Below are 27072 nucleotides of genomic sequence, written 5' to 3'. Positions count from 1 at the left end.
TAAGTGGGAAACATTATAGAAATGGGATAAGGATGAATTAATTAAGGAAAGAACATGAATAGAGGAATGAACCTAACTAAGGAAAGTATGTTTTGGCTTTAGGTCGTAAAGATGTTATGATCATGTTTTGGCTTCGGCCCTGTATGCTGGCTTCGGCCGTTATAGGCTTTCGGGTCGCAGGTTGGCTACAGGCTGTTATGGACCTTCAGGTCGCAGGTTGGCTATGGGCCGTTATAGACCTTTGGGTCGCAGTTTTGGCTACAGGCCGTAATGGACCGACGAGTCGCAGGTTTGGCAACGGCCACAGGTTTGGCTACGGCCGCAGGTTGATAGACCTTCGGGTTGGAATGTTAGGAAATGGTAAAGTATAGAAATGATAGAACCAAATGTTAGGTTGTTTCCACATGCATGAAAATGGATAAGTAATATGAAAAATGGCTAAGTAAGAAATGATTGAAATAGATTGTTAGGTTGATTGAAATGGATTGCCAGGTTGATAGAATGAAATGTGGAATTTGATTGCTTGATTATTGAGTTGCATGTGGGCAGTTTTGAATGTCCTCACTTAGAAATTTTGTATACTCATGCCTTCTTTGCGATGCAGGTTAGGTTGATTCTGTGGACCAGAGCGCGAAGCTATAAAGACCATCGGGAAGGGGTGTTTTGAACTTGGGTAATGTTGAAAAGTTTTGTAAAAGATATTTTTATTGTAAACTACATGATTTTAAATACTTAGTCTCGTGTTTCATTTGTAAAGTTGCATTATTTCTCATGTTCATCCGATAAAATTTGACTTGATATTTTACTTAAAAAGTTTCACGGTGATTTCAAAGATTTCTGGGTTGGATGTTTCAACATGTCCATAAGGTTATAAACCATCGCCAGAAAACATGTGCATTCAGGCTATCCTATCGTTCAGACCATGCACCTGATAAGCTATAAAAGCATGGTCCTTCTTAAGTCCATGCACCATTACACTAGAGCACCTCCTCCACTGAGAATGTTAAATGGCCCAGACCATGACATCTCAAACGACCAGCGAGACAACATCATGCTCTCTTAAACTACAAGGCAACTGCGATTCTTCGTGAGAGCAAAATGGTTAATACAACCTGCAAAATAAAAATGTAAAGTAGGTGTTGGGGATGGATTTACATCCTCCTCAAGGTCCATTAGACATTGAACTAGACCCATATTGCTAGGAAGTCCTAGGCTTCATCTTTCTATAAATTATGAGAAAGGATCTTCTCTTTTTCTTAGACTTTAAGAACATATTTTGTAATCATCTTGGTGATGAACCTTTACTCAATGAAATCTCTTTTATATTCTTTTTTCCTTTTGATTTCATCTAAAGATTTTTCCTAAGCCTGAAGAATCTAATTCTTATTTTTAACATCATCATAGCCTGACAAACACACAAGCCAACAACTTGCTCGGCACACACGATCTCAACACGAGACTTCGGATCGGCAATAGTTCGGTAAACGTGTATTTTAGGCACAAGTTTAAATTGAACTTGCTTTTTATTAGGCACGAGTTTGCGGTCGACTCGCTTATTGTTAGACACGAGTTTACAAAAACTCATCTTTGGCTAGGCATGAGTTTACAGGAGCTCTCCTTCCACTAGGCACAAGTTCTCAGTAAACTCGCCTCTGTCTTAGCATGAGTCAAGTAAACTCGTGTTTCGCTAAGCACGAGTTTAAAGCAAACTCGCTTTTTACTAGGCACAAATTCGAAATAAACTTGTCTAAACCATCATAGGCATGAGTGTGTCTAGTTAATTGTCTAATAAATCCTATTCGTAAACTAACGAACTTGGGGGGACTTACTGTTGAAGATGTATTTACATCCTCCTCAAGATCCATTAGACATTGAACTAGGCCCATATTGCCGGAAAGCCCTAGGCTTCATCTTTCTATAGATAAGGAGCTACCTCCTTCTGAGAAAGGATCTTCTCCTCTTCTTAGACTTTAAGAACATATTTTCATAGAGATTTTGTATTCTAAGGTTCACTTTACTTTGTAATCATCTTGGTGATGAGCCTTTAATCAATGAAATCTCTTTTATATTTTTTTTCCCTTTTGATTTCATCTAAAGATTTCTCCTAAGCCTCAATAATCTAATTCTTATTTTTAGATTCTTTTATTGTATTGATTCAACAAAAATCACCAGCATAAACACCATTTTTGGATCAAACAGTAGGGCTCTCTTTTCGTGTAGGATTGGATACGGTCGGTATAGAATATTCTTCGTTACGGTAAACTAGGTGATTGGTTGAGTTTTATCTCCTTTAGCTTTATTTATTTTTAAATCACTAAAGTTTATCAAAAACATCGTGTAGTTTTATTTTAAAATTTAAAACATACATCAAGTTTCTATTAATTTTTACCAATCATGCTTTAATTTGAACTTCAAAGCTTCAACAAAAATAATAAAGCGAATTTGTTTTATGTATTTTAGGCAAAAGAACCTAGATCTTTCTTTTATAGGCTGTAAAATTTGTAAAATAAAATCTATTATAATATCAAATAATTAGATAATCATCGTAAAAATATCTATAAATATTTTAATTTAATTTTGGGGTTAAATTATTGAAATATTTTAAATAACATAAATATTATTTACATATCACATTTTAAACAACAACAAACTTTGATCATTTATAAAAAAAAATATTAATAGAAATTATTTTAATCGATAAAGTATAGTTTTATATATACATCACATATTTTATTTTAAAATATATGCAGTCTATAGTTTAAAGGTACAAAAAATTTAACTACAACAAAAATCTCTGCATAAAAGATATATTTTACATTACAACCACAACCAACTTACCTACAACTAAACTTTTAAAGCTAAATTTTTACAGTCACAGACTCACAGTCGAACCAATCATCACCGTAGTTTACTTTTTAATCTTTTGTTTACCAAAGATGGTACACCGGTTAATCTACAAATGCCAAGTCCTTAAGTATGGTTTACTCTCATGAATTGTGATCTTGTTTAGAAAGCAAGATTTTGATCCTCCTTGTTTTTGAATCTGAAGATAGTAAATTTAAAAGGATTATTGTTAGATTGATGAGTTTTTTAATCAATCTTACACTTCCGTGGATATTTTTAACTTTTGAAAAAAGTTTTAATTAAATTGATAAAACGATGAAGTCCATGGAAACATACTATCGGTGCCTCATAATCCTCTCAAATTTGGTGTTGCCCACGTCTGAGATCTCTCTAGACCTTTGGGAAAGAAAAGAAAGATCTCTGAGAGAAAGCAGTTTGTTGGTGGTAATTTGAGCAGTATTAGGGGTTCAGATGGCTACATGGCATATAGGCGTTAGTTCGTTTGCTCAACCAGGTGATCCATCTGAATGAAGATGCAAATCAATGTTCGTTTTGTGCATTATAATGCTACCTCCAGATGGATCACCCAGCTGAATTTTTTGAAAACCCATCTCAAATTCTCATCCAAATGAATGTGAGTCTTGATGGTGCATCTGGATGCAGATGCATCTATTTCAGTCAAAAATGATAAATGATAAAAATGACCATTTAAAGTTAAAATATTATTTTCAAACCGTAAATTCTACTTTTTGCAAATACATTTTTCCGTCAGAACCGAAAAATATATATTTTCCACAAAAATTGAAAACATACTTTCTCGCCAAAACCGCAAAATGCATTTTTCCTCAAAAAACATAAAATGCATATTTCCATAAAACACACATTTTTCGGTCAAACCAGTAAACCGCACATTTTACCTCCAAAACGGAAATAATGCATTTTCCCGCCATAACCCAAAAATACATATTCCCGCCCCTCCCCAACAAAAAGCATTTTTCGGCCAAAACTGCAAAAAGCATTTTCCCGGCAAAACCGGAAAAAAAAAACTCATTTTTCCGCCAAAACTGAAAACTATATTTTCCCGCCAAAACTGAAAAAACGTATTTTCCTGCCAAAACCGAAAAACGTATTTTCCCGCCAACACCGAAAAAGCATTTTTCCGCCAAAACTGGTAAAACACATTTTCCCACCAAAACCGAAAAAAATATTTTCCCGCCAAAACCAAAAAAAAATAATATTTTCCCGCCAAAACCAAAAATGTATTTTTCCGTCAAACCGAAAAACGCATTTTCCCGCCAAAACTGAAAAAACACATTTTTCGCCAAAACCGGAAAACCATATTTTTTCACCGAAACTGGAAAACGCATTTTCCCGCCCAAACTTGAAAAACGTATTTTCCCGCCAAAACAGGAAAAAACGTATTTTCCCGCCAGAACCGAAAAAACATATTTTTCCGCCGAAGCCGGAAAATATATTTTCCGCCAAAAACAGAAAAATGCATTTTCCCGCCAAAAACGCAAAAATGCACTTTTCCCGTCAAAAATGCAAAAATGCACTTTTCCTACCAAAATCGCGAAAAAAAACTCTTTCCGTCAAACCCGCAAAACGCACTTTTTCGTCAAAAACATATTTTTCGCCAAAACCGCAAAACGTACTTTCACCGCAAAAACGTATTTTCCACCAAACCCATAAAAACGTATTTTCTGCCAAAACCGTAAAATGCTATTTTATTTTTAAAGAAAAGAAAGATCTCTGAGAGGAAGCAGTTTGTTGGTGGTAATTTGAGCGGTTCGGATGGCTACATGGCATATATATGGTAAGAGAGGGGAAGTTAAAGTGATCCATGAAGTTTTTGTCTTTCATCTGAGGAATGCAATTATAACTGAATTAGTGAGGAGGGACTAAAAGTTGAAGAAGATGGAGAAAGAAGTGGAAAAGACGGTAAGTTGAAAGCATAGTGGCTACGGAGACGAAAATTGAAGAAATAATGATAATATAGGTTATAATGGACAGTTAGCTGTTATCTATTGGTTTATTTTTTAATTTGATGTGGCATGCCTCTCCTTTCAAATAATAGTATAGTGATTTCCGTTTTCCTTGTTTGATCTCGGATCTTCCAGAAATTTTACTCATTTTAGTAGTCAGATGGATCACCAGTTAAGCTATAAACTGTACTTTAGTCATTTGAGTAGTCTTCCACATTTTTACTTCTATGATTTGGGATCTGTTTTCAAGCTAGATGTTTACACATCCAGGGTTTCGAATTCTGATGAAAGTAAACTCAAAAGACAGTAAGGAAGATTAATGAGTTTTGTAATCATTCTTACATTTTTTTTGTGGATATGAAGAGTATCTCTAATTAACTTGCTTGCGTCAAAATTTATTAATGTAGAATTGTAGGCATTATTGGTAGGTCTACTGAACTATATTATTGTCCTCTTGTCATATGTAGGTTTTAAAATTATATAAATTTTCTTTCTTCTATGAAAGTTTATAAAATTGGTTACCTTCCACAAGTCGTTGCGTATCATTTCTTCACAATCATCTGTCTTTTGGTCAACAGTACCAACAACGTTCAAGCACCTTTCTCTCTTCCTCTCTGTGTGACCAAGAAAATGGAAGTTCCAATCTGGGAATGGTGTTTGATCGTCATAGCAATCATATTATTGGCAATTGCTTCTCACTATCTGGGAAGAGTCTTGTGTAGCCCTCGAGAGAGAATTGCAGACAGTAAAATCGAAAAGAAACATGGACCAGCAGCACAAGAAAAGACTGAGAAGAAAGGCGGTGAGCAGCTCGTCTGATGATCCTGTCATCTCAAAGAGCATTTCTTTGTCAAGTTTGGGTTGTAACTTGTAAGTCTCATCCTATTTTCTGTTCATCTACTTGTAAAATAATACCATGTACAGTTTGATCAACATATATATGAGATCAACACTTGCTATTACCACAAAACCAAGTACTACTGAGGACACGAGTCTGATACAGCAGCAAAAAAAAATAGGAAGTACAGTTTGATCACATGTTATATGAGATCAACAATTGTTATCTCCTAGACTATATTTGCGAAGTGATTTTGCCACATGTCCTCTCTACAATCAATTTCACAAAACAAATATGACATGGCTACTGAAATTGATGACAGGGCTTCCAAAAAAATATGACATGAATAATTTTATTTAAAGTTGATTTATATTTATGGCAAACTTATTAGAATATGGTAATAATTCATATATTACATTTAATATTGATATTTCTTTTTGGTAATTTTTTAAAATATGGTAACAGCTCATACATTATCTATAAAATAAATATATTTATATATAACATTTCAAATTTCAAAATATTATGATTTTTGTATAATTATACAATTTGTATTACTAAAGCTATCAAAAAATTTTACAATTTTTTAAAAATTTAAATATCTAATCGTAAGATCATTAGTTTCTTGTATATCTACAAATTTTATAAATATTGTTTAGGCTAAATTTTTGATAATTATACAATTTTATATCATTTTTATTAATTTTATACAAATTGATTTAATATATATCAAATCTATATTAATATTAGTAAGAAAATAGTAAAATCTATAAAATTTAATAAAATTTATTTTTAAATATAAGTTAGATTTTAAAAAAAAATTTAATGCACATGGTGCAAAAAAACACCTAGTTAACAAAAAAAATCAAGTACTAGTGAGGACACAAGGTGTTGAATTAATCCAGATGAAACAAACAAAGCAAAATAAAATGATTACTAAATAGTGATTTTATTAGATTATTTAAAAGAATCAATCAGAATAAACGTTAGCAGTTGACTATACAAAGAGAAAAACCCCAAGTCCTAACCCCTTCTTTTGAGCCTAGCCATAAAAATGTCTAAAACAAAATGGTAAGTATGGTGAAGAACCATCATCAGCTTGTTCCCAAAAGTTTGTTTTCTAATTTTATTTTAACTTTCTCTAAACTTATTAAGAATAAACATCCCAAAATCACCTTCCATTACCCATAAGGGAGGCTCGGCGGCCCTGAATGTTATCGTCCCTCTTAGCCTTATCAGATTGAGCTCGACGTACAGCCAACAAGATCTGTCTCTCGTGTTCTTTCAACATCTCATCCAAGTTTCCTTCTCCTGGAATCAATGGTCCTGAGTAATGAATCCTCTCTCTCTTCCCACCTCCATAGCCCTATAATTCACCAAATAGTGTGATCAGCCACAAGTATACGAACAAACAAACATGACATCAACAATGTTAAACGTGTGTTTCCTTTCTTATTACCGGTATTGATTCTTTGCTAGATGATGAGGAGTCATCTTCTTTCTTCAAACCATTAGGTTTCTCAAGCAACCTTTGGGACAAATTGCAATTCCCTGAACCATCTTCAAGACAGCGTTGATTCACTAACGCGTCTCTCACACTACCAAACTGTGAACCATCTCTATTAGGTGCTACAGAGTTTGAGAATCTTGACAATTGGGCTCCCCCACGTTGCACATAAGACCTTTGTGTTCTCAGCTGGCTTGATCCGTTAAGATTTGGTGCAGTAGTAATACCCTCCAGTGGTTCGATCCGGAAGCCAAAACCAGAATCTCCTTCAGGATTGAACTTCTCACTCACACTTGTCTGGTTAGTCTCCCCTAGACGTTTCTATAAAACAAAGAACACTAAGATAGAGACATAGTCTTTATACACACACATGTATGCATCTATAAGCTCGGAAAAATAGATACCTGTATTGACGCCAGTAGCTCAGCATTGGCACTAGGAGCAGGTACAGCTTTAGATTCTCTTGAAAAACGTTTGGCTTCATTCTGTTTATTGCTCGCACCTTTCCTTCTGCTCATGAGAATATTTGGTGTTACTGAGATGATAGATACTAAGAAAAAAAAAACTAAACAAGACTATTACCGTCTTGCTTCCTCTTCACGAAGCTTGATATCAAACTCTTTCCTTGGCTGATGATATCTCGGTAAACTTGATGGCTCGCTTGGAAAAGGCCTTGTTGTAAAGAACTAAAGAAAAAGGAATATCAACATGTATGTGACTAAAGTATTGAGGCCTGAATCTAGTTAAAGTTGATAAGTTATATAACCTCGCTTTGAAGAGCAGAAGATGTGGTTCCACGTGATTCTGGCTCTACAGCTAAAAGAACCTCAAGGAGAGCCAAAGCTGAAGGAGGGATAAGATCCTTACACGTGTCAGCTAAACATCGCTTGTACTGATGTTGAGGTTTAAAGATAGCTGCATGCCGCAATCTTGATCTTCTCCAATACTCTTCAGAAGGTGACCCACAGAGTTTAAAGATCTTGTGCATTTGTTCAACCTATATTCATACACAATTTAAATATAATTTTTATTAATTTACATAATATTTAAATGATTCAGAGTGGAAGCAACACCTCTGTTCTCCCGGGAAGAAGAGGCTTTCCAGTAAAGAGTTCAGCAAGAATGCATCCTGTGCTCCACAGATCAACCGTAACTCCATAATCTGTAGAACCGAGTAGAAGCTCAGGAGGACGGTACCATAAGGTCACAACACGGCTAGTCAGAGGCTGTTTCCGTTGGCAAAAAGTAGAAAGACCAAAATCAGCAATCTTGAGATTATTGTCACGGTCTAGCAGAAGATTCGATCCCTTGATGTCACGGTGCAACACACCACAGCTATGGCAATGTTCTAACCCAAGCAGCAACTGCTTCACATAGCACTTAATCTAAAACCCAAAAAAAAAAAAACAAATCAGAAATATTTACAAAACTGACTATAAACAATAATCAGATATTGTTGTTTAATTACCTGTGATTGGGAGAACTTAATCCCAGGGGTTGAAGCAAGCCCTGTAAGATCATGGTACAGGTACTCAAACACAAGATACATACTCCCTGAAGCCTTTGAAATGATGATCCCTTGGAGTTTCATAACGTTTGGATGGTTAAGCCTACGAAGTATGATTATCTCTCTAGCCATGAACCGAACACTCTCTGGATCCATGTTAGCAAACCGAACCTTCTTCAAAGCAACGATTTGGTTAGTTTGAAGATCACGTGCTCTGTACACATTGCTATACGTCCCCTGCCCAATCTGCCAAATGAACAATACTTTAGTGAAATTCTAAAGCAGAGACAACAACTTTATGTATCTCTCACCATCTCTAACTTCTCGAAGGAATCAGCACTGCGAGGAAGCCAACCATTGAGAGCCTCGCCAGCTACTGAAACCAACCAAGAAGGCCAACCAGCAACAACCTTAGCTGTTCTGTCTCCGTTACCGATTCTACTCATTCTTGGCTGTAATGGTCCTACATTGTCAAGTAACTTCACTGTTGCTTCTTTCTGAGACACAAAGCTCTCCTTGTCCTCCTCGTCATCAGAGAGGACGTTCTTGTTGCCGTTAGGTATTAGCCTGAATGTAGCTTCGTTTCTTCTGTTAACGCTTGTTTTGTCCGAATCAAGATTCTCGTGGTTTGTCGATTGTTTCTTGCAAGTTTCGATGTAATCGTCGTTAGTTCTTACTCCTTTGGAGCAAATGCAGCCCATGACTCAGAGAGCAGCAACACTGTAACGATTCCACAATGCAGTTTGAGACCAATTGTGGAGCATATATAAAAGCTAAGATCAAAAGCAGAGAGTGTTTGTAGATCTGAACACAAACTACTTAGATGAACATTGTTGATTCCGAGGATAAAAGGTAAGACTTGGTCAGTAAAGAAGAAAGATGGTAGAATTGTTGAGAGATTTTCGGATCTTAGTTGTTGTTGTTGTTGTTGTTCATTGCTGCGAAAACGAGAATTAAATTAGTTTTTAGGGTTGTCGAAATTGAGAAAACAAAAACAAAAATTAAGAAAATTGATGAAGAAGGAAACTTACAGACAAACGAGGCAACACAACCAAAAAAGTCAAAGTCAGAGAAGATCTGAGAATATATACTAACTTAATTAAACTTATCAAGTGAACAAAAAAAATTTTAAAATTATCAAAGCTAATTAGCAAGATACCTATCACCTAAACCCTTTTACAAGGTCCATGATGCCATTTATTTTTCTCATGAATACGAAATTCGATTGTGGTTCTTATTGGTAAAGATTGTTGTTTTAGACTTTAGTTTTAGAATTTTAGCTATTTTATTTTAAATATTTTTGAAAGTCTGATTGGTATTGAAGATTGTAGAAACTGTACGATTTATATATTAATAATAATTGTAGATAAAATATAAGTTAAATATGATGTACCTAATTAGTATATATATATATTATTTTAAGTAGTATTATTTATTTTACATATTATGATATAAAAATAATAAACATATATATAGGATAATTGAAAAATCAATAACTATCATATATATAATTAAGTTGGCGAGAACTAAGATAAATATGGTAAAACTGAACCAACTAAAACCGAATCGAACTGAAATAGAGAAAGTGGTTTGGATATGATATTATCGAATATACCGAACTGGTGTTATTTTTTTAAGAAACCGCAGTATATGGATATGGATTGGTATATAAACCGATTAAACCGAACAAAACAATTAATTAAATATATTAGTATAACTATATGTAAATTATATAATATAATTAATAATTATATAATATAATTAATAATTATATAATATAATTAATAATTATATAATATAATTAATAATTATATACATAATTTATTTTATTGATACAATCTTCATATTTAAAATTTTGATTTTAGTAGTTTAATATTTTGTTTTAAGTTAAAAGTTATTTTTCATTTTTATCAAATTAAAAAAAACGTGATTTTTACATTTTTTTTAACAAATATGTGCGCCATATTTAATTAATTAATAATATTATGAATAATTGTTTTTTTCTTATTTTGATTCTATAAAAACTATTATTATTATTAATTTAATATGTTTACCAACTATTTTACATAGTAAAAGAAAAAGAAAAAAAATAGTCTATTTAAATACATGAATATTTTCATGTTTTATTAAAGCGGATATCTAACCGTATAAAGTAAAATTCACAAACTTTATAAAAGATAAATATACTTAATATACTTAATCTATTTATTGTTTTTATTATAAAACCAAATAAACTTAAAATAGACGGTATATAAGTCGAATCAAACTAAATTAGATAGGGTTTTAATATGGTAGTGATTTCTTATAAACCGAAATAACAAAAAAAGAGAAGACTGAACCAATGTCGACCCGAATTCCGCATTGAATACCCCTAGCGAGAAAGCATAACTCAAAATAATGACTCTTCTTTATTTACAATCATTTTATGGTAAGTAAATCCAAGCATTAACTTTTATATATTTTATATGGTATACAATTACAGTTAAATGATATTAATATATATTATATTTTTACTATGAGTAATTATTAAATAAGGTTTTATAAGCATATTGTTGTATGATGATTTATGTTTTTAAACATTTGTTACAAAATTTTCAATTTGTAATTTTATAGTTTTAGTAATTTATAATCATTTTAAAAATCTGTATGCAAATTTCGAATAAAATATTCAGTTCTCAGTATTTTTCAATGAAAATTTGAAATTAAGATATTCTGTTTTTTATATGGAATATATTTGAATCTAAACAATATTAAAATATATATATATATATATATATATATGTTTTAATTTGAAAATCTATTAGATGAAACTTTCTACTCATATATTTTATGATCATTTGTATTTGGTTATAACAAAAAATTAAACAACTAATCATAAAAAATTTAATGTAATATTTTTAACTCTCTTGTTATCAATGTGAGACTTGTAATAGTTTTTGTAATTTATAACCCTTTTAAATAAACTTAAAATAGAACTTATACGAAAAAAACTAATATTTATTATATTATTAAAGTGATTTTTTATTTTAATAATATAAAAATATAAAAATGATAGAGGATATACAATTTTTTATCAAATCTTTATTATTTAAAATAATTAATTTAATATATATCTTAATCACATTATGTAATTACATAGTTTCTATTTAAGAAAATAAAGAAGAATGTTTGAATGTTTTTTTGTACATTATTATTTAACTTTATGGTTAGTAAACTTAGTTTAATGAGAACTATAATATATGTTTAGATGAACCAACATATTTTTAAAGAATCTAATAATTATTATGATGATAACACATGTCATAGCTTCAATGATATAAATATAATGTTTTTCAAATAATATATAAGTGATTACTTGTTGTAAAGAAAAAAAATCAATATATGAAGTCGCTTGAAATTAGAGTGAACTCATCTTTTAGGTTTCTGGTTGAAGTATGTAACTGTTTTTTAACTTTTTTTTTGATGTTTATCCTCTTTTTCTTATTTGGAGAGCACTTTTATTAAATAATTTTATCTTCATGTGTGATTAATAAAGAATGTCGTTGTTTATATGTCATCAATAGAGCTCTTCTCGCAACATTTATTAAAAATTCTTCCTTGCATGAATTAATTACATGTAATGTCATCTTATATATTAAAACACAAGTCACAACTTTAATTCATGTGTGATTTTTTTTAAAAATGGATATAATAGACAAATTCCTAAAAGTCATGTTACATTTAATCTTCAATCTTATCATTTAAATTTTGGGCATCCAAGAAATTTTTATTGGGCTATCAATAATTTGATTTAAACAATAGATGATCCATTGGATTTATAGATAGTATAGATTAAATAGATATAATTTAATGTTATAATATTATACTTCCATATGTTAATTATTTAAATATTTGTCGATGTTAAATTTTAAAATTATGAGGATTTTTTTTAAATACAGAAACCATATTATCTAACAGTGATTAACTTTACTACCTTAAACCAATGAAAACAAATTTTAAACTATATAGTTTATTTTAAAAATTAAACAAAAACTAAATGTTTAATTATTTACTCGATAATATAAATCTATGAAGCGAAAAGTTTAATTTTTTAAAAACTTTCTAAAATTTGTGAAATGTTATAATATTTTTGAATATGACAATAAAACAATATTTTACTAATCTTTTTATATATAGTTACGATTTTAATAATAAAATAATAATCCGAAAATATATATATAGAAAAAGATACAAATACATGTGAAAGTTTGAAACAATTTATTCAATGAAAAAACATATCGTAAACTTATTATGCTTTAAAAATTGATAGACACATATATATTATAATATATACCAATTTAGAATTGAAAACTGTTTATATAAAAATAAATGAAAACAAAAATCCGCGCAACCTTATTAAAACTAGAAAGAGATAATACTTTATACAATAATCCCTTCGTATATATATGGATTTACCTTTTTCTTACAGTTATTAACTAAACACGAAATAACACGACATAACCATAATAATTTTGGCTTTGTATGTTGTATTGTTCCATAGAAGTTAGAATAATGTAATTGGATTTGTATGTTGTGTTATTTCATGACAAAACTCGAATTGGATTACACCGGATGTTAAGATGAATCACGATTGACACAAATATATATTTTCAATTGTTTTGTTATATTCTAAATCAAGCCCACTTTTTATTGATTGAAAGATCCGTGGTTTTTGATAAATGCAACATGAATTGAATTCTCTATCGTATGTTAATCTTCCACTATCAACTACTGCATATGTTGATTGTTTCATATGGTTTGTCTCTTTGATCCAAGAGTTGGTTATATTTAATTAACTATATACCGTAATTCCTTCGTATATATTTTTACATATTTATGTTATTTTCTAAAACTTTTTTTTCTTTTCTAAAACTTTGATAAGTGACATTTGTTTTTGGTTAGGACAATAGTCAAACAGGATGACACGTACATATATATGATAAAAAAAATTAAAGTAAAGTCTGACTATGTCATTTATATGTGTTTTATTAGTTTTAACAGTCAAACCGGTCGGGTTAATATAATTGATTATTGGGTAGGGTATTCCAGTCGACCATTTATATTATATATTGATACACCTACCAAGTTATCGTAGAAACATATATCATTTAGGCCACAACATTAATTTTAACCATTAAAACTTGAATAAGAAGATATATACGGTATCTGATTGTACGATACAATAATTAAATTTCATGCCTCCCTTACCTTAAGCACCAAAAAATTTTAATTAAGGAATCAACATAAATGGTGACATACAAATAGTTATTCGATCAACCCGGATACCCCAGTAAATCGCCATACCCAAATTGTTTGGTTTTCATTAATTTGTATATCAAACGTTACACCTTTTATTCTACATGTGTTATATGTGGATACTAGGTGATTTTTCCGTGCTCATGCACGGGTATAAATATTTCTAAAGTAAATATATTATAATAATTGATTACTATTTACATTTAATATTAAAATAATTTATAATTTATATACATCATTTAAATTAATAATATTACATTACTTTAATTTTTCTATATGTTATATCTAATCGATTTTGTTGTTTTTTAGTCGATTTTGTTATTTTTTGGATAAATTAGATTGCATATATGAATTCAACTATAGTATTTTTTATTCTATATATTAAAATTTTGATTAATTTTTTATTTACATTTAGGTGGTTGTTATCTTACATGTGTACGTAAATATATTTTATGAAGATTATGTATAACTTAAGATATATTATGCTTAGAATGAAATAAAAAAAATAAACTAAAGTGTATGATTCCAAATTACATAAATTAATATAACCAAACGATAATATTCTGAAGTCTCATTTATATATATAAATTTTAAAAAAGAACTAAATTGTAACAGTTGGTTAATGTTTTATTTTCATTTTTAATATTTTTTTGAGTTGTCCTATGATTTATATTTATAAAATAAATTACTATTCTTATAAAATTATATAATCTTATCGTAGTTAAATTTATGATTTTAGATATAAGTTGGATTAGTCGAATCATTCATGTTATGAGTATATTGAGTTACATATATTCTTTCAAATTAAAAATGAAGTATAATTATTTTTTTATTATAATTAAGTCAAATGTGCATGTATTTTCATAACATTTATCAAATTATATGTTGATGTTTTTTAAAAAAATATTAGAAAATAAAGAATGATCAATATGAAGTTACATGCGTAGTAGCTGATACATTTTTGAAAGCTCATGTACACATATCAATATTTACAATAATTAAAATAGTTTAAAAATTCTAAATAACTTTATGCCTTTGATTTATTGAATGAAAACTAAAATTTATTTGAATAATCTTAAAAATGAGAATTCAGATTTGCTTTGGTATTTTGATTATGGTTCTATTAAGTTCCACAAAAACAAAATAAAATAAAATTTAAAAGCATATTTAATATTAAAAAATAACTTTAATAATGATAAAATATAATATATATACCTCATTAAACTATTTTGTAACTATTTGATCAAATGATGTTTATTTTAGAATTTTCCATTTATTTTTTTTAATATCTCTTAAAAATAAGCACTAATATTATATAAGTAAAATATAATTTTATCGATATTTTTGTTGTAATTGAAAGATATTATAGTCAACTAAATTTATGAAACTCTTAAAAATAAGCAGTAAAAAAATTGTGATTGTATTTAAAATAATATTATATAAGTAAAATATAATTTGTCGATATTTTTTTGCTGTAATTGAAAGATATTATAGTCAACTAAATTTATGAAAAATAAATAAATATTTCAATATTACTAATTATAAAATATTTTTAGATAATTAAACATATATTAGTTTATGTTACTTAATTATTTTATGTAATCATCTAAGAAAATATATAGGTATATAAAAATATTTTTATTAATTTGAACTTTTTTGTATTGTTTAAATTATGTTTTAGAAGAAATAATATTTTTATTTCTAATATCAAGATTATATGAACTTTTAAATGTTATTTAAAAACATTTTTTAAAAGAACATTTTATGTTCTAGAAGAAAGTATTTTATTAGTTCAAAATAAAATTTTATGTTATTTAAAAACATTTTTTAAATGTAATATTACTATTTTGTGAACTTTCCTTTTTTATGAATTCATATTATATATACATATATTTTCGTTTTTCAATTCTTCTTTTTTTTTAACTTTATAAAAAAAAATTATTTTTATTATATGTGTATATTTTTAGAATTTTTTTAAAAAGGACACTAAATAAAATAATAAATAATAGTATTTTAAATGTAAGTTAATTCATTAAGGGTATTAGTGTAATCAACCATCGTGAGAGTTAACGTGAGAGCGACACATAGGAAACTGACTTCTCAAATAATATTTTTATGTTATTTAAAAATATTTTAAATGTAATATTACTATTTTGTGAACTTTCTTTTTTTTTATGAAATCATATTATATATACATATATTTTCGTTTTTAAATTCTTCTTTTTTTTTAACTTTATAAAAAAAAATATTTTTTATTATATGTGTATATTTTTAGAAATTTTTTAAAAAGGGAACTAAATAAAATAATAAATAATAGTATTTTAAATGTAAGTTAATTCATTAAGGGTATTAGTGTAATCAACCATCGTGAGAGTTAACGTGAGAGCGACACATAGGAAACTGACTTCTCAAATAATATTATAGAGATGACTTTTGCCTTTTTAATATCTATTGATTAGAAGTTATAATCTCTTTTATATCACAACCTATTATGATATTATAGTGATTTTTTATTTTATAGGATTAGAAACAATAATATTTTATTCAGTAATATTAAATATTTATAAATGTCGATACAGTTAAAAGCAATTTCGTGTTACCGACCATGACTAAACATGTCTACATCAATGGCTTGACTAGTTTTGCTGCTACCATCCTTAAACGTAGGATCGGTGGATTGTAGGACGTTTTAAAACAATCACAAGCCATAAACTAGTTCATACTATTCCAAACTTCTCAAAATCAAAAGCTAGTTTCATCTAGCTAGTGGTTGTCGACGATTGCGAAAAGATAAAAGAAAATTTAGTACAAACTATATAAATATATAGATTAATTTTATTAATTAATTTTATAAAATTGAGATAATTAAATTAATTAATATATATATATATATATATATATATTAAATTGTAATTTATATTATAAAACTTTTTAAATTTTTTTTACTATAATTGTTTAGACATTAATATATATACACATATATATACCCAAAAATAATACTATGATGCTATATATAGTTTTTTATTTATTATTTTGTTATTGGGTTTTAAAATTATCATTTTAGTTATTATTTTTTATAATCATTTTATAATTAATTTTTTATCTATTAAATAATTTTCTATTAATTAATTTTTGCATATGTAGTAAACCAGTAAAAAATGACTCGCAAACACAACAATTTTCAAACGTTGTATTACTCATACAAAACGCTTAATAATGCTTGAAACCATAATCATCTACATCCGCAAATTTCTAAATAGATCTGCAACCGTTCCGTTTGAACTAGTTATCCTCCCTCCCTCCGAAATGGAACAAACCGGTTTAATCGTGGTATGATGAGACCGTGGAAATATTTATTACTATCGTTTTTATTTGAAAAAGAGAGGTAAAACAGAGAGAGGATCAACATATGAAAATGACTCGAGGGACGACGAACCGGACCACAAGAAACGTTACAGGTGTGTTTGTGTCCTTTCAAAATATACCCTATCAGGTAGCTCCATATGAGTGAACACCACCACAGATTTGAACTGTAAAGTACCCAAAAAACTGTTACATTCATCAGGCGACCGATTAAACCGAACTGTTTTTTTTGTCAAAATCAAAGATTTAACTTATTTTTACCTTCTCTTGCATGTACTTCATGCATATAGAGTTTAAGGGACATCTTATGGTGTTAAGCTGAAGGTCTCGCACGTCATGAACAGATGCTTTGAGATCGGAGGCTTTATACGTTTTGTAATGCTCAAGAGTTCTGTGCAGAAAAAAAAAAGAAGGAATAAAAATCATATTTGTGGAACAGAACATAAGCGATGTGTGTACTTGTGTCTTAACAAACAAGAAAACATTGTCCTTGGCAAGAAAAACAGCAGAAGCAGCGATATAACCGCAGGAACTTCAAGAAATGATACTCTCTTAAAGTCAGTTCCATCAGATAATTTGCCAGAAACTCCATTTCCACATTTGGGTTCTGCGGATCAATATTCCAATAACGTTCAAATCTTGATAGATGGATACATCTTCTGAAAATGAAACAAATTATCACGTGAGATGCAAAAGCTGCTCGGAGAAATCTCCGGCAATAATGGAAACTTTTGAATCGTTGTTAGATAAATATCTGGTCGTTTCATATTGTCTACAAATATCCAGATAGTATTTTTTATATTTCAGTTATATTTTTTCTTGATAAAAAAAAATTCTTCAGTTATATAATACGTATAGTTAAAACTAATCATTTTGTTGTATTCTAAGTCATGTTTACCATATGAATCTTGAGACATTAGCACTTTTACTAATGAAAACATGTATTGTATTAACAATTTTGTTGTATTACTTTAAGTCTTTAACATAAATTCCTTCCAATTTTTTTGTTTCAAAAATCAAAAGAAAAACGATCAGAGTCAAGAAAATAACATGTGCTTACAGTACAAAAATGATTATCATATTGTACAACAAAGTTCAAAACAAAAATAAAAAAAAAGTAGTCAAACAATCGAAGTCTAAGTTAGAACACATGCAACATATTTTTTTTTGTTTGGTTTGGTTAACCAAATAAAATACAATAGAACCTCTATAAATTAATACTCGATAAATTAATAATCTTTATAAATTGATAAATTTCTCCGGTCCCAATTTGAACCAGTTCAAAATTTGACACAAATCGATAAAATAATAAGATAATAATATTTTTTAAAATTCTATGTAAATATATTGTCCTATTAAAATTATAAATTAATAATTTATATGTATACATATTTTATATAATTATTTTATATTCACAATGGAATTATCTTTATATTTTCTTAACACTTAATATATTTTTGATGAGATTTAGTAATATTATATCTAAAACCACATTTAAATTCTATGCAATATATATTATATACACCAAATGATAAAATAATACTAATATAAATGTCAAATTTTAATAAATAACAATTAGTGTCTAGCTAATACACTAAAATCAAATCTTTTTCTTATCTTAGAATAAAAATATCTAAATAAAGAAACTTTTGCAAGTTAATATATATCTATAAACCAATAAAATTTTAAAGTCTTAACATTAAGTCGTTGACGTGTTGGAAAAATGGAAAACCGATTCATTATAAACTAAACTAGGTTGATTTTCTCCAGCTATCTTTTAAGGTTCGGATTGATTGACTCCCCCCCCCCCCCCCTCCCCCCCCCCCCCAAAAAAAAATAACGTTTGGTGTAATTATGTTGCAGTTTATGGAAAGATTTTTTTTTTTTTTTTTGCTAAAACAGTTTATGGAAAGATGCTTTTTGAAAGACAGTATATGGACAGTTTGCAAATCATAGTACGTATATCTCTCAAGGCAATTATTCCATCATGATCATATCCTTCCTTCCAGCTGTGCAACTGCAAATTAAAATAGCTGAACAAAACTTATTTGGTAACATCAGCTGTGATATGTTACCAAATAGTTTCAATTGAAATCTGTTATTGCGTAGTATAAAAATATTTGATGATATTTTTTTTAGCTGTCTATGATTTTTTTTTTAATCAAAAGTTGTCAACTAATGATTCTTGGTATCAAATTTGGAATATAATACTCTGATACTGTTCCTTGGCTAACCCTTTTTGCAAAGTTTGACTATTTTAAAAAAATCTGGTAATTTAATTCTACTTTTTGTCGAAACAAAAAAAGGAAAAAGACAAACGCCGCCAGGGTGGAGCCACGTCAACAAAAAAAATCCGAAACCCGGACAACTAAGAAAGAAACAAACCCGAACCGGGATCCAGAGTAATCGGTTATCACAGCTGGAAACAGGCTGTCACCAACGGAGAGTTTCCTTCTTCTCCTTCCATATCTCTCTTCCTTTTTCTTCTTCCTCTCCTTTGTCTCTCTTTACGCCTCATTCCTCCAATCTCTCTCTCTCTTTTCTCCGCCGCTGCTCAGATCTTCCCCGTTCTAACTCTTTTGGATCCAGATTCTCCTCCTTGTAAGCTCTCTTTCGAAATTTTGTTTAATAGACTCTGGATTCGTTCTCTTCTATGTCGGATCTGGTTGTACTTGATGGTTTCGTTTTTGCATTATGCGCATAAAATTGATTTTTCTTTCTGCGATTCTCTCGTTTATTGACTTTGGTGCTGTAATTAAAAAAAAAAACAATCTCTTGGTTCCCTCTTGGTTCTGTCTGAAAAGAAAATGTCTTTTTGGGATGACAAAAAGGTTATGTAACCTCGTTGACTTGTATTTTAAATCACCCTATTGAATCCTTGTTGGTCTTGAAGGTTGCTTTGTTATTGTCTTATTTTTTTTTAGATCTTGGATACATGATGTCTGGTTTGATTAAATATTCAATTTTGGTTCAGTTTATGTAGGTAAGACGCATAAACAAGTGCAAGAGTCAAAGATCACAAAAGTAGTATTCGGGCGATCTGGGCTGGTGTGAATGAATGTGGGTCATTCGTAGCTTGGCATTGATTTGGAGACAAGGCTGCAGGCACCCATGCTGGTAGAGAGCATGCGTGGATACTGTGTTTTGGGTGATGCCCCTGACCAAATTAGTTCCCGATGCATTCGGCGTGCTGACCATCTCTCTAGTCCTTCTCCTCACCCTCCTCGGTCTCCTCTGCATCGCTTACTCTTTCTACTTCCAGTCTCACGTTCGTAAACACGGATTTCTCCAGCTTGGTTACTTCAGCGGCCCTTGGATCATCCGTATCGCTTTCATCCTCTTCGCTATCTGCTGGGCTGTCGGAGAGATTCTCCGTTTGAGTTTGTTTCGGTATCACAGGAGGATACTGAGCGGGTTGGATCTCAGATGGCAAGAGAACGTCTGCAAGTGGTACACCGTCTCGAATCTAGGGTTTGCGGAGCCTTGCCTCTTTCTCACGCTCATGTTCCTTCTGCGCGCTCCTCTCAAGATGGAGTCTGGGGGCGCTCTGAGCGGGAAGTGGAACAGGAACACCGCTTGTTACATCGTTCTATACTGTGTCCCTATGCTCGCTCTTCAACTCGCGGTTGTTTTATCCGAGTCGCGCCTAAACGGTGGTAGCGGCTCTTATGTAAACCTGCCGCCAAGCTTCACGAGGACCTATTCCCAAGTTATTATCGATGGGGAAGAGGTCGCGTTGTGCGTTTATCCTCTCCTGAGTACTGTCATCCTCGGCGTGTTTGCGGCCGTGCTAACAGCTTACTTGTTCTGGCTAGGGAGGCAGATACTGAAGCTGGTGATTAACAAGCGTCTGCAGAAGAGAGTCTACACTTTGATATTCTCCGTCTCGTGTTTCCTTCCGTTGAGGATTATTACGCTCTGTTTGTCAGTACTAACAAAGGCGGATAGGATCGGGTTCGAAGCGCTTTCTTTCTTGGCGTTCCTCTCCCTCTTCTGCTTGTCCGTTGTTTCCATTTGCTTGCTTGTCTACTTCCCGGTCTCGGATTCTATGGCGCTGAGAGGTCTAAGGGATGTGGAGGAAGAAGATGATAGGACTGTGACGGAAGAAAGAAGTGGTGCTCTGTTGCTTGGACCGCAGACCGATGATAGCTTGAGCTTAAGAGGCCGGAGAGACTCGAGGTCTTCTTCGCAGGAGAGGTATGTGGAACTCAGCCTATTTCTTGAAGCTGAGAACTAAAAATGGCTGTAAGATTTAAGAGTATGTTGCGCAAAAAGGCATTATTCAGTTTTTTTTTTTTTTTTTGGCAAAGACGATTTGACTGTAAAGGGAGGGTTTGAGGGGATTTTACGCTTGTGAGGTTTTGTTGTTTTGAAATATTTTCTGCTCGGTGGATCATATTTTTGTACCTTTATTATGTGATCAATTTTGATTTTAGAAAAACAAAAAAACACACAAAACTAATCACTCAACTTTTTAGCCTCTTGATTTTGACGCATGAACAATGCGAGGTATCCCTGAAGTCCGAATATGTAAGTATAACCCAATCCATTTCCCCACGACCATTATTAACTCTGTTAAGCTTTATCAACTATTATGTGATTCACATGTTCCGATGGATCTGGTCTTAATTGGGTCCCCATGTTTTTCAAAAGTCACAACATTAGCAAGTTAGTATGTACGTGCGACTTTAGATGAGGGGATTGATTGAGAGTTGAGACAAATTTTATTGATTGGGAATTGAGACTCTCTTTCAAATGGTAAGAAATCAAACCAAATATCCAAGATTTTAGTACATACTTTTTTAAGAGATACTACTATTTCACAACTAAATGCTAATATTTCTAGTGTTATACAAAAATATATTGCTTTATAATTCTGTGATTCTATGAAACATATCTTAATTAATTACGAATATTTATATTCTACATTAATTTCTATAAAATAAAAAAATAAAAGAATGTAGATATATCAATACTATTAAAAAGGAAGGAGTCTAAAAAAATCTACCTATAAAAGTTGTTTGGACCATTTCATATAACTCATTATTTTTTGGTCTTACCTTAAATTTATACTAACAATGTTGCCATATATTTCTCTAACAATAATTTAGTCAATTCTTTTATTTATTTAAATCTCACTCCTAAATCCTAATCATTACTATTATTATATTTATCATTTTGATTTTTAATCGTAAAAGCATTGAAACTAATGTTTTATATTATCACTTTTATCATATAATATATGATTTAAAGCAAGATAAATGACAAGACATATATGTGTACATTCTAACTTCCTCTTTCGTTTATAATAAAGTAATCATATCATATATAAATTTTTCCACTAAAATCTCATATCATATACTAAACTTTCAACCGTCTATAGTTTTATAATATTTTCATATTTAAAAATGATTTTTCTGAATATTCATGTTACCTTCACAAAAATGAAGAAATTCATTGGTTCTATTAAAGCTAACCCGACTTCACGATATCAGTATTGATTATTCAAGATTTTGAAAATTATTCGTTTAGATATTATACTTTTATATACTTTCACTTAAAACGAATCAATACTATTAAAAGGAAAAGAGTTTTAAAAAATCTAATATAAAATGTTGTTGGAGTTATGTATAACTATTTATTATTTTCTGATAATACATTAATCATTCTAATCATACAATATTTTAAATATTTTTAGCAGATCTTAATATTATTTCTTATGATACTTTTACTCAGAAAAATATTTCATCAACCATGTTTTTGTACAATAACGTTAAAAATCTATATCAAAAGGTTATTGGACCTGATATGGACGTAATGAGTCCACATCTGTTCAGGTATTTAAGATCCTAAAAGAATTCAAAATATATAAAAAATCTGAAAATATCTGAAACACGAAAAGTATTTGAAACTCCAAACAAATACCAAAAAAATTCAAATACCTAAAAATTTAAAATCTCATTCAAAATCTAACACGATGAACTGAAAAATACCCAAACTTTTATCCAAATACCCAATTTTTTTTTAATTTGAAAAATTTACCTGAAATCAAAACTCTAATCATAAACCAAAAACTTAAAAAAAATATCCATAATACCGGAAACATATTCGTAATATCCAAATATACCTAATAAACACATATTTATGATCGGATCTAGGGTAGGACCCGAACTCAAACAAAGACCTGCGGATAAAAAAAAACACAATAGGTTATCTTTTCTGGACCTGAACTAACCTATAATTTTGAGTCGGTTTGGTTTGTTTTTTTGATCCGGATATAATTCTCATGTCGAAAAAAAACTTACGTAAAAGTTTACAAATAAAATCTCAAATAAACTAATTTGTAGATTATATAGCTGTTAAAAATTATGTTTTTCGATATAATAAAACTTTGTATTATAATATAATCCAACAACCCCGCGCTTGGAAAGTACGGGTCAAAATCTAGTTATTTTCTTAATTTTGGATCAGATATTCTCTTTAGATTCTTTCCCTAAAACCACCTTAATAAAACCCAAGAGAAGCATATATTTTTGGGTGACTTAGTTTCAACTTTCAATTAAAATCAAAAGTTATATGTAAGAATACGTTTTAACTTAGGCATGTCAATTAGGGCCGAAGCCCGCAACCCGAGCTCGCCTATCCTTAAAAATTATCAGGTTTGGGTTTAGTTTTATAACCCCAAAAAAATTTGGGTCTTTCGGACTAAGCCAATTTGGGTTTTGGGTTTTGTAGGCCTAAACTTGTTTGGAATAGGACCGGCATAAAAACCCGAAATTTTGTACTTTATTTTAAATATTATCGTTCTTGCAATCAAAACTTTTATTAGTATTGACATATAATTTTAATATTTTAATCAAAACTTTAATAAAACAAATATAAAAGTTGCTAATGTACTTTATTGTTTGATCATTACAAGTGTCTCATTTTAAATTTTGCAAATGTACCTTCTTCTATCATGTATAACATGTTTTTTCTTCAAACTACAAAGTAGAAAACGTTTGATCATGTTTATCATAAATTTTATTCTCTTATATTTTAATTATAATTTATATTTGATCATTTAAATCTTATTAAATTCAGTTTGTTTATAATATGTTTTTAAAGCATACGAAAAAGTAAAATATTTTTGATAAAGAATAAAAGTTTAAAATTACTTTATATTTTAAAATAAAAAATGAAACTATTTTTATTGAAAAATCACATGTATTAAAACGATAGAAATAACAGTGACAAATTATTTTGCGAAAAGCCCAAAATAATGAAATTATTTTTATTGAAAAATCACATGTATTAAAACGATAGAAGTAACAATGACAAATTATGGATCGCTTACTGAATGGAAGATGGTGAATATAAAGAAACAAGAGAATAAGGAAGTGTGAAGATCCAACTATCTCTATCAATGAAAGTGTTGGGGTTTACAAGAAAATCAACATCTGTAGCAGAAAGATTCTTCTGCCATGCAGCTCTTCCTTGCTTATTCGCTCCTTCTCCCGTACAATTTACCTCCGCAAATGTAATTTTATCTCTGATTTTATTGTTTAGAATTAAATAATTCTCAATATATGTTAGCCAAATATGTGATAAATTCACATTAATATATAGTAAAAGAGAATAAGTATACGTACTCTTCGCCTTTATTAAGCCAAGCATCCCATCCTTGAGGAACAACGACATTAGACATGCTGGTTGCATAAAAGACAACTCTAGAGTAGCCTCGGTAAGCTCTTCCCAAGAACGCCGTTCCATCTCCTTTAATCGCGCAGTATTTGAACACAAATCCACTTGTGTCTTGCTCGCTTTGCCTCCCTTGCGCGGTTATGAATCCCGGTAACATTGCTCCGCCTTCCACCATTTCATCTTTTGTCATTCCTTTAACATATATCACGCATTTCTACATTGACAAACAAATACATTTCCATATAGTAATTCCTTTGGCAATTATGGGCCGATAAGGTCTAATTTTCTGTAAGACAATATTCAAAACACATCTATACGCAACCAAAATTTATGAAAGATATAAATATGAAATTACTTCGTATATAGATTGGCCTCCTCCCCATATAAAATCAATGGCTCCTTCGATGTAACAGTTTTTGAAGTAATGACGGCCGACAAAGTCAGCCAGTGTGTCTTGGACACTGATGAAACTGCAGCCATAGAACCACGCCTTGTCCGCCATTAGTACAATTGATGGAGCTACCTTTACCTCTTTATATGGTACTAGTGATGATGTTATATTGTTATAAGAATTCTGCGCAAACAAGATGCCAGTTTCACAATATTATACAAGAATTATTTCATATGATATCACATGTATAAAAGTTAATCCAAACAATCTCCATAAAAAAAATGAAACGAGCTTAAAAGTACACCATCCGTCAATTGTTAAAAAAAAAAAATCACTACTGCAAAAGTTATTCACGGCTTTAGACATACAAATCTAGTTGAAGATAGCTTATGAACGAAAATAATTAACAGAGCTTGAATTAATCAGTATCCTAAAACATGGATTTTGATAGCAACTATATTATTTAAACCCTGACCTTGAATGTAACATTGATTGCAACGAAGTACTCGGCGTTAACGAGCATCGGACCACACAAATGGGCTTGTCCTGCATCATTATATTGAATTATCACTTCTGATGGGTTGTTTCCCTGCAGTATTATCTTTTGTTTCTCCAGCGGAATCACTATCTTTTCGCTGCATCAACACACGTACATTGGTAAACTCAACTTGCTTGATTCTTTTTTTTTTTCTTGTGTGATGCATCTCATAATTAAACTATATGTGATAAAAGAAGAAAGAGTGAAGATGAGAGGTTACAAGTAGATTCCGTTTTGAAGCTGAATCTTAATCCAGTTATTGTTACCAGAGGGAACGGAGTCGATGGCTGCTTGGATGGTTTTGAAGTCAGTTGCACCACTCTGACCAACCACCACTGTCTTTACTATATCAATGTTGAAATCTTTTGGTTGGTTGTGTTCTAAACCATGAGGAGAGACACGTGATGAACTAGCCGTCAAATTCAAAAATGATAGAGCCAAAAGACAAATAAGAAATTTCATTTGTTAAAGCAAAAGTTTTAGCTCTTTTAACGACACAACTTCAGAAAATTCAAGTTAATTTTGTGTGTGTGTGTGTGTGTGCGTGTGTTTCTGTAAACTTGATTTAAACTTCTATTTATCTACACTTCAAAACATGTCCACTTCAAATATACGTACACTCCCTACCTAATTCCAAGTATGGTTAACAATCTATTAATTCTTATCTTTTAAACCAAATGAAGTAATGTACAAGTTGACCATTTTAAATATTTTATTTCTTAAAGTACATACATTATAGCAACACAATATTCAAAGACTATATCCACGAAAAATGAGATTCTTTATATATACATGCACAAATATAGAAGTAAATACTTATGTAAATTTAATCAGGAGAATAAGTGCATATTAATTTTTATATGAAGTTTCAAAATCCACTATAAATTAAATTTGAACTTATAGCAACTTGGTTGGAAATGGTTGCCATGGGATGGAAAGGAAAGCTCTGCTAGACTCAGTATACCTCTGGAAGATAAAAAAATGATTTATGTAGATGCTTTATCCAAACTGTGTAGTTTATTGTAGCCATAAATTTGCAAAATAGTTATAGAATTTAGTTTCTGCACGATACAAAATTATCTTAAAATTTAACGGATTTAACAAAATGTAGTACAAAAAGA

At 30.2% G+C, this 27072-nt stretch overlaps 3 protein-coding genes across 5 annotated transcripts; 1 reads left to right on the top strand and 2 right to left on the bottom strand.

Moving 5' to 3' along the window:
• Nucleotides 1-5305: 5305 nt before the first annotated feature.
• LOC106378954 (probable serine/threonine-protein kinase At1g09600) lies at nucleotides 5306-9898 on the bottom strand. Of its 3 annotated transcripts, XM_048739916.1 has the most exons (10): nucleotides 9501-9898; nucleotides 8993-9401; nucleotides 8643-8927; nucleotides 8248-8559; nucleotides 7941-8171; nucleotides 7757-7860; nucleotides 7579-7684; nucleotides 7127-7495; nucleotides 6843-7033; nucleotides 5306-5653 (listed from the first exon to the last, which is right to left on the bottom strand). In XM_048739916.1, the coding sequence occupies exons 2-10, from the start codon at nucleotides 9380-9382 to the stop codon at nucleotides 5503-5505; spliced, it is 2139 nt and encodes a 712-aa protein (XP_048595873.1). In that variant the 5' UTR covers nucleotides 9383-9401; nucleotides 9501-9898; the 3' UTR covers nucleotides 5306-5502. The 3 variants fall into 3 exon arrangements, with proteins under 3 accessions (XP_048595873.1, XP_048595874.1, XP_048595872.1); XM_048739917.1 differs by having other exon boundaries at nucleotides 6853-7033; nucleotides 8993-9896; XM_048739915.1 differs by having other exon boundaries at nucleotides 8993-9895.
• Nucleotides 9899-19734: 9836 nt separating this feature from the next.
• Nucleotides 19735-21780, top strand: LOC106366603. Its single transcript, XM_013875095.3, has 2 exons — nucleotides 19735-19940; nucleotides 20314-21780. Exon 2 carries the CDS (start codon nucleotides 20491-20493, stop codon nucleotides 21574-21576), a length of 1086 nt encoding a protein of 361 aa, XP_013730549.2. The 5' UTR covers nucleotides 19735-19940; nucleotides 20314-20490; the 3' UTR covers nucleotides 21577-21780.
• A 2891-nt stretch (nucleotides 21781-24671) lies between these two features.
• On the bottom strand, nucleotides 24672-25524 carry LOC106434255 (probable pectinesterase 29). The gene is made up of 3 exons (XM_013875090.3): nucleotides 25378-25524; nucleotides 24971-25236; nucleotides 24672-24870 (listed from the first exon to the last, which is right to left on the bottom strand). The coding sequence occupies exons 1-3, from the start codon at nucleotides 25522-25524 to the stop codon at nucleotides 24672-24674; spliced, it is 612 nt and encodes a 203-aa protein (XP_013730544.2).
• Nucleotides 25525-27072: the final 1548 nt, after the last annotated feature.

This window comes from Brassica napus, chromosome A9 (genome assembly GCF_020379485.1).
Source record: "Brassica napus cultivar Da-Ae chromosome A9, Da-Ae, whole genome shotgun sequence".
Taxonomy (NCBI): domain Eukaryota; kingdom Viridiplantae; phylum Streptophyta; class Magnoliopsida; order Brassicales; family Brassicaceae; genus Brassica; species Brassica napus.
This window is presented reverse-complemented; position numbering and strand designations above follow the sequence as displayed.

Coding starts and splice junctions, on each gene's coding strand:
- LOC106378954 (XM_048739916.1), bottom strand. CDS start 9,382: ATGGGCTGCATTTGCTCCAAAGGAGTAAGAACTAACGACGATTACATC. Junction 7,685..7,756: donor CGTGAAGAGGAAGCAAGACG/GTAATAGTCTTG, acceptor TCTCATGAGCAG/AAGGAAAGGTGCGAGCAATA. Junction 7,034..7,126: donor CTAGCAAAGAATCAATACCG/GTAATAAGAAAG, acceptor GGTGAATTATAG/GGCTATGGAGGTGGGAAGAG.
- LOC106366603 (XM_013875095.3), top strand. CDS start 20,491: ATGCCCCTGACCAAATTAGTTCCCGATGCATTCGGCGTGCTGACCATC.
- LOC106434255 (XM_013875090.3), bottom strand. CDS start 25,524: ATGGCGGACAAGGCGTGGTTCTATGGCTGCAGTTTCATCAGTGTCCAA. Junction 25,237..25,377: donor GAGGCCAATCTATATACGAA/GTAATTTCATAT, acceptor TTGTCAATGTAG/AAATGCGTGATATATGTTAA. Junction 24,871..24,970: donor TGGCTTAATAAAGGCGAAGA/GTACGTATACTT, acceptor CAATAAAATCAG/AGATAAAATTACATTTGCGG.